Source organism: Amphiura filiformis, chromosome 14 (assembly GCF_039555335.1).
Source record: "Amphiura filiformis chromosome 14, Afil_fr2py, whole genome shotgun sequence".
Lineage (NCBI taxonomy): Eukaryota > Metazoa > Echinodermata > Ophiuroidea > Amphilepidida > Amphiuridae > Amphiura > Amphiura filiformis.
The window spans coordinates 12,897,605-12,906,477 of NC_092641.1; the positions used below are offsets into that span (position 1 = coordinate 12,897,605).

The 8,873-nt window shown below is 35.9% G+C and overlaps 1 protein-coding gene across 1 annotated transcript; it reads right to left on the reverse strand.

Annotated features, from left to right (window-relative positions):
* Nucleotides 1–4,820: 4,820 nt before the first annotated feature.
* On the reverse strand, nt 4,821–8,151 carry LOC140169208 (uncharacterized). The gene is made up of 4 exons (XM_072192465.1): nt 7,770–8,151; nt 7,259–7,412; nt 5,681–5,854; nt 4,821–4,977 (listed from the first exon to the last, which is right to left on the reverse strand). Exons 1-4 carry the CDS (start codon nt 8,065–8,067, stop codon nt 4,821–4,823), a joined length of 783 nt encoding a protein of 260 aa, XP_072048566.1. The 5' UTR covers nt 8,068–8,151.
* Between the last annotated feature and the right edge of the window lie 722 nt (nt 8,152–8,873).

The window sequence follows — 8,873 nt, forward strand, 5'->3', positions numbered from 1 at the left end:
AACCACCGTGTGCGTTTCAGGTAGGTTTCTGATCAAATTAAGGGTGCGTTATGAAAGGAAATATCTTATTAGTATTCAACTATCTAACGTAATCTTGAAATTGTTTTTGCTAGAAATTAAATGTTAAAGGAAAATTAAAATATTGACTTTTAGATATTGCTTCCTATACCTTGAAGCCACAATGTACGACCCTTTTTAATTGAATGTATTTTGTATTTTTTTGTTTTGGGCATTTTTGTAATGCTTACATGTCCAAACTTACAACTTAAACTATACTTTAAGTGGAAGATACGGCAGAAGATAATGACAGACCTGTAAGATTAGTATCTTTAAAATGAGCGGTATTGTATTCAATCTATTATTGTAGACATGATACACAGGTGATAAGTGCAACCTGCTTGTAGTGCAGCGCTATATATTCAAAAATTGTTTGAAACTATTGCTATGGTAATTAATCCGATTATTACATCACTTTCGACAGCGAACAGACGCGTTCCCTTATTTCTATTTAGGGTCAGTAATTGGCAAAACTAAGTTGATACAAAATCGTGATCACAGTTGATAGTGATCATGCCCTTGCGGCCATTCACAGAGAAGCACGGATGTGTACGTTAAAGAGATGCTCAGAATTGTGTGGGAAATAAAAGAAGATGGAGGAAGAGAAACGAAGATTCTATCAGCCATCCCCTTCTCTATCATTAAAAACGTATGGCTAGCTATTGGGTCTGCACCGTGCCGTTGGGATCCTTATCCCCCTCCCGGAGGGGGTTCTCCCTGGTTGAAGGTATACGGGGATGTGCCACGGTTTTGGGGTACCTTTTCAGCAATTTTGGTATATCAATGGGTGGGTTTTCAGTGAAGACCAATGCGCCCAATTGGGCGCATTTGGGCAAAAGTACCCCTAAAAGCACCAAATTAGGGCAGATTTGGGTGCTTTTTGGGTGTTTTTTGTGGAAAATTGGTATACTGATGGGTGGTAAAATCAACAAAAAGTAGGTATAGAGAAAGTCAGCATCCGAAAGTCTGCGTGGCACATCCCCGTAAAATTTTTTTCGAAGAACCCCCCCCGGGATCCCCCTATAACTGAGATGTATTTGACTTTCACATGTAAACGCTGATACGAGCGAGAGGTAGCACCAAATGCAGGTACATTCGATGAGCCCAGTATTCACCAGGATCCACAACATGCTCATCTATCAGGGGCACAGTTCTTAAACCCCAATACATTTGTACATTCATTTAATGACTTTTGAAAATCTGGCTACACAAACTCATACTTTGCAACTTGAGGTCAAATTTTGCACTACGATTATGTAATTGAGGTTATTGGGCTATGCCATTGGGATGAGGCTATTGTGGTCCGTAGTGATTGTTATAAAAAGTAAAATACCAAAGTGTCTTTGGGGTTGTCATAATTTTGATCTTTAAGTCAGTAAATCACTTTATGCATAATCCATAGAAGCTATCTATCAGCTATCCCTGGGCCTCAAGGAAGAACAATTGTGTTTTTAACTGATTGCGTATCCCAGGTTAGAGAAGAATTAAAACAAACAAAATCAAACCATTAATGTACAAGGTGTCCCTGAAAGGAATGTACCATCAGACCGAATACTGTATGCATTTCCAAAGTAAAAGATATTCCCTTGTTTTAGAATTTTGATAATTCCGCTTTTCGTTCCTGAAATTTAAGATATTTACTAAACACTATTATTAAATTACTAAAGGCGTAGTTTCAATCTGTTCCAATGATCTGTATTAACACTGAGCACGTGAGACGTCTATATTGTGAATGATTGGTCAACACCAGGTTAAAAATGAGATGATTTCCAAATTGTTATAATATATATCAATACCCCAAACTGACCAGTTTGCGACGGTACGGTTCTTTTTGGGATACCTGTTTGCTAGTAGTCCTATTATAGGTGGGTATAATTACGGTGCTTTTAGCAACAAATTAAAATCTATATCAAAGGTTGCAGACAAAAAGCATCCAAATTACAAATTTTCATTGCGCATTTTCATGAAGTGCCCATCGGCATTCCCGAACGTTTTATAAGAATTCTATAGTCATTAAGGGATCTAAAATGAGCGCTTATTGCGTTTCGACAGTATTTTTTGTAGGACATGAGAGCACCTCAGACCTATCGAATTGCATTCTGAATACGAAGCATGTCTTTCTGATATCATATAATTTTCATTTTTTGAAAATCATAATATAATACAAATTTTATGACAAATTATAAAAAATTGATATTTTTCAAATGTTTGATATATAACAGTCCTCGAAGTAAATTATATAAATCTAATGACATATTCTTAAAGTGTATGTAGCAGGGAGGAAAAGCCGACGGTCAATTGAAAATTTTGACCTTTCATATTGAAGATATGGATTTTTTTCCCAAAAAGACCTAATTTTTTTTTGGTGTTTTGGGGAAAAAGATCCATATCTTCAATACGAAAGGTCAAAATTTTAAATTGATTGTCGGCTTTTCATCCCACCTACATACACTTTAAGTATAAATCATCAGATTTATAAAGTTTACTTCAAGTACTGTTAAATATCAAAAATATCAATTTTAATGATTTGCCATAAAATTTGTATTAAATTGCGAATTTCAAAAATCAAAATTATTTGATATCAGAATGACATTCTTCGTATTCAGAATGCAATTCGATATGTCTGATGTGCTCTAATGTCCCACAATAAATACTGTCCAAACGTTCATACCCCTTCCTTAATAATGAGACAATAATCATGTGTGGATTGATAATAATATTATATGTTTTGACATTATGACGTGATCTGTGACTTTTCGCTGTCATAAGGATCAAAGGCTAATTGTCAATATCGGCGTGGGAGCTGGAGGTTTATTTATGGAGAGTTTACTCTTCCCGAGTAAAACGGATGCACGTCATTCACAATATAGGTCTGACTGTTAAATAAAATTCTAATTCGTTGCTTGCATGACTTGAGACCACATTTTTCGACTCGACATGAGCAAGGCTACCAGCAAACACAATCTGAATCTGAAAGTTTATTGCATAACACACCTGGTGGAGTCATACACGCAGGACAAAACGTATTACAAACAACTTATATTATACCGTAAAACCCCGTCTACAAGCATATATAGCGGGTTTTTTTTATAAAAGCTTAATTAATTCGAAGCAAGCGTTAATATACCAATACAATAGATCGGTCTTAAAATAATACTTGTTTGTATATGCTTGGATCCGTAATTTATTTGCTTAAATTCCATAATGGCGACTGGATTAATGTAGCTTTCATCAGAAGCGCACTATATGCTTGTAGACGGGGTTTTACGGTACTTATATAATGGATATAAAACGTTTTAATAACATTCAGGAGACATTGTTGAATACTTTAAAGTAGCACATTCTTCTAAATGTTCGCCAAAAATATTTTCCAATTTACATTTCGATAATATTTTCAAAACTTTGTTGTAGTGTTTTTCATATAAAACGTTTTAAAAGGTTTGATGACCTTTATAGCTTGATATTTAATTGCTATTTTATTCCATTTATAACACATTTGTTTATAACGTTTTATTTATTTATTTATTTGTTTATTTATTTATTTATTTATTTATTTATTTATTTATTTATTTATTTATTTATTTATTTATTTATTTATTTATTTATTTATTCGCCACTGCTTGGTGAAGATCGGTCGTTACACTCCACAAAATGGTGAACTAATTTGGTAGTGGCGTCAGAAGCGTTACAATTTAGAAGGGGGGGGGGCGTATATAAATTGTTTCCTATTTGAGATGGATATATCATACGTGTGCGAATTTGTCAATTTCAAACTAGTTAAATGTAAGTCCATCATAATTTTACCCTAATTCGGTTACAGAGCAGTATACACAGGGCTTTATTTTTTACTTCTATGGGATTTTTAGGCGTAGTGTTCCCCATTGAATAGAGGAAGACTTGTACCCTGTCACGCCCTCCCTGCCCTTCACGTCCGCCACCCATTCTATCAGGTGCAAAATGGGACTAGCGTCATACTAGCGCCGTCTTTGTTGGCTACCAAATGGCGTGATACAGTACATACATACAGAACCTCAGTCACTGGCTGAATCGATGTAAAGAGCTTGGAAATAGGGCCTACGTTAATTACGTTTCTATTTTAAGGTGATATTCAAATACCTAGGCCTATATTAATTTATTCATTTATTTATGACTTGCCGCTGACGAAAAACATTCGGTCATTTCAAATATTGAGTTTTAGTTTTAATTTTGGTCAAGTGGTTTCCTATTATCCTGCCTAAGCTCTTGACTGACATTATTATCGATATCTTTGTTTCTACCCTTTGTAAACTTCACATTTGTAGTCATTTCAAATATTGAAATACGGAGGATGCCGATCGTAAGTCATTCAGTAAAATAGATTTTTCGATGCGCCGTAAGTTACGATTAATTGTACAATTCAAAGTTGTACAATCAATTCGTAAAGTTGAGCCAAATGGACACCTGGTCGTAGAGTACTTGCCTATATGACAAACTGATAAACCGGTACACTCAGTGTTAGGTGAAGATTTCATTTGGGAACTGAACTGCCAATAAAGAACTCCTTTAAAAGGGGATAATAATTATTATACTCCCATGTCGAAATGTGTTTATGTCAACCAACCATCTGTTATCACGGTCTGATTAGCACAATATGATACTGACGTCATCGTAAGTACAAGTATCTTCTTTTGTCTGAAACCTATATATCTCAGCAAATTTTAACTTTGAGTTGTAAAAAGATAATAGTTTTTACAATAAACAAAAGTTCCAATTCGGTGTCTAGATTATGGCGGCGGTAATGGTACTCCCAAGTACGGATTGACTTTTCTGTTATGGCAATTGGGCTCAGCATTGGATGGAGTAAAATCATAGATTCCAATAAAACCCGTACTGCCGGCTTTCATACACGATATGAAGGTCTCGGATAGTTCACCAATACATCTGGAATAGAATTGTAAGATGGTTTCGTCGTCAAAGATGTAACTCGACTCCTAAATGCAAATGGTTCATTTGGTTTTGAGCAGCGTTTGAATATACAATAATAAGAGGAATAATTAGAGGTTAATAACTGCGCATCGGTTATTTGGAGGGCATTGTGAAAAATCTAAACATTTTGCCTTTGGAACCGAGGGATATTCCGAGATCCGAAGCAAAATGTTTAGATTTTTCACAATGCCCGACATATTACGGATGCAAAGTTATTAACCTCATTCATAACCGTCACTTTGATCTTTTAACTTTACAAAATAACACAATAACCCCGATTTGCGTTCGCGTTTTCACAAATAATGAAATATGATTGGATAGCACGCATCGCGTTTATTAATGAGGTTATGAATGCAAAATCTCAACCTTGATATATAGCTTAAACGGTATCGCAAATTAAGAATAGGTAAAAATCACAAGAATTAAATCTAAATTAATCTTATTGCAATTATTTATCTTGTGTGGTTCATGTAACTTGAAGAACTTGATGAAAACTCGTCCGTTGATGCGAACTTAACATTTTGGGTTACGTATCTGCAGACCCAGAAAACACAGGTAATAATTGCTAATGATCGTCCTACAATAGTTTTTATTAGTATAAAACATACTTGTTGATTACCTTCTGATGGTGGAATTAAATACTTTCACTTGATCTTACCTACAGTAATCATCCTTTCCGTCACCATCCTCATCTTTCATATACCACGTCTCTTTATGACCGACATCCATCCAGACTTGAGAGGCATTAGCAGAGTTGTAATTAAACTCACTTTCTCCTTCTGTTCCCGCTAAAGCACAAGATAAGTATTCCTGTCCGCCATCAGTGACAACCCTGTGAATTGAAGGTAATTGGTCAGATGTTCCTCCATATATTTAATAAACTATTCAAAAAAAGTATGGAAACTTTCAAAAACAGCTGTATATCAGAAATGTTTGAAATCTATCGCCATATTGTTTCATATCAGTGTAAACATTGTTCTTTCCTGTCAGACAGAAAAGACAGAAAAGTCTCAAAGATAATATGCCAAACTGACCATTGTATGCGTTCATCTCATAGCTTTGGATGGGTTAATGCATGCATAAAAGATTGAATTAAAAATTGTTTGCAGTATATCATTTCTACAAATCCTTGTACCGAAGGCTGTTCTACAGGATAATAACGATCGACCACACAGGGCAAGAGTTGTACTAGTAGGAAATGGTTCAGACTTCACGTCAAAGAAAGCGAAATTTTAATATGTCAAGTATATCAGAAATACGGTCTCAAACAGTCCTACTTTGACATAAGTGTTCGAACTACTTTTGTCAGGGATTGTAGTTTAAGACAGACCTTGCTTAAAGAGTGGAATTGAATCCCTCAGGAGCGTGAGGCTGATAAGAAGCATATGAGAAGACGATGCAATGCTGTTGTGAACGCATATAGGTTCTCTACTCGTTACTGATTTTGTTTTACTCATGTTTAGCATGTTTAGTGATGCAAATGGCGCAGACAATGGCAGATTTGGCACATTTTGTTTGAGACCTTCCTGTTTTGCAAAGACAGTTACTCAACCATGGAATAAGTTATGGTCACAAATTTGGTGTCATTTTTGACAGGAAAGAACAATGTTTGTATTGATATGAAACAATATGGAAATCATAGGGCCAGCAGTATATCGCCTTTTTGGCAGGTTTACATGGTACAGTAACCATAGATGACTGACATGTGCTAACAAAGGAAACAGTCACTGCAATCAAAATACAGACAGAATCTGTGTGGGTATCATTATAATAGAGGCGTGTCCAAAAATAAGTTCACACCCCTTCAAATATGAAGATATACTGCAAACCTTATGCGATTTTAAATATTTCTGACATTATAGCCGTTTTGGAAAGTTTCTAAACTTTTTTTGAGGAGATTATATAATACAAGGAATCGAAAGAGAAGATCGCGGGCAAGGGGAAAGAAAAGGATACATGAGCCCGTTTCCCATCAACATTCACCCCGATCATGGACCAAAATTATTAACAAATTCCCAATATTCCTTTTTTTCCCCAAGACTTCACATACAGTCTCTCTAAAAACCGGCATATGTATATATCCCAAAATTATGCAACCGTGACAAATTTATCGTGTTCACTCCCTCCACCGGAAAGTATTTTGTCTTTTCCCCTGACCAAGAAAGCTGACTACGACACTGCCTTCAGTATTCATACAAATCTGGCAATTTTTCAAGAAAATCAAGTAAATCCTTACCTACAGTAATCATTACTTGCTCCTTGTCCTTGTACATCAGCCCAACCCCAAAAGTAACAATCTTCCCCAAGATACGTGATATCATATCGACGACGCTTTACGACACATTTTTCATCCCTTTGGTCACCCTGTTTATCAGGTTGAATCTCTGAAACTAAACATAAACCATTGATATTATATCTAGCAATCATACCACTGGGCAGATTATGGTAGTATTAGAAGAAAGAAAATATTCATATAATAAAAATTAATCATCGTAAGGCAAGCTGACATCTACTCCCTTTTACGCGTAACCAAACTGGCTGCGGAGGAGACTACTGTTCATTTAGTTTTACGTCATCAGTCTGCTGCATTGGAAATCAATTTTGCTTCGAACGCTGAAAAGGGTCGTTCGAGCCAGCATTTTACCAACACATTATGTCTTTTTTCAGGAGAAATACGAATAAAAAAAAATTGCAACGAGTGTCAACTTGTAATGTAATAATTATTCTCTTCGAATAATTATACTTACCAATATCCAATCCAAGATTTGAGCACTCGACATAGGCTGCAGATGGAAACTGATCACACGACGCGACATATGGCCATACAAACTGTTTTGATTCCATACAAGATTTCGTTTCCTTCTGTATTTCTTCACAAACTTCCCTACACGGAGGTAGTGGCACTGATTGGTTAATTATGTCACATGATCCGCCGTCAGGAGCAAATACGGCACAAACGAACCTTGCGAGATTATCGTTGTGGACACAGTCAGATTTCAGTAATGGTAGAAATTCATAGGAAAGTAGCTCAGCCATTTTGAGCATGTTGAGGAGCAGTATAACCAAGCCAAGTTGGCAATTTTGTATGTGTACTGAACTCACTGCAGATAAAGTGTTCTGATTGAAAACACGTTTATGGTGATGCAAATTCTGTTTAGATAAAAATAAGTAGGTGTGATAAGAGGAATCTTGATTTACAAATTCGGTAAAATCTACACTAAATCAGAAAATATATTCTGCATTACGAAGGCTGAAATGGTGTAGGCACTTTGTAATACCATGCTACTATTCATAAAGTTCTTTTATATTCCGATATGTCTTTCCCCAGGCGAACTGCATAAGCTGACTTCGCACTTGCGTTGATCTCAGTATTAATAGTATTAAAAAACACGTCTCTTAGAACAATCTCAGCAAAATACACATTGTGTTAAACATAACATTAAGCGTGCCCAATCTTTAACAAATGGGGAACGAATCTTCCTCCAAGCGAAATGACAACGTGCATGATATCAGCCTTACCCGTAATGCAGTTCTCCCCATTCTCTTCAGATGGGTACAATTTACCACATTTGAATATGTCACTCTTTTCTACAGAAAGACGCGAGGCAGCGTTCTTGCAGCTCTTCCAACTTCGCCGACATAACTAGGAAAAGACAATAATAGTTTATTTATATTTCTGGTAAAAGTGAATAATGTAGACAATTATTTAGCTGCTTCACACCAAAACTCAAAAGTGATTGTCCAGTTGACCTTTTCGGTAAATCCCATAAGCCTTTGCTACTACACCTGAGATGTCATCACGTGGATGTGCACATCGTTACTGCGCACTTCACAACTTTGAAATGCGCAGT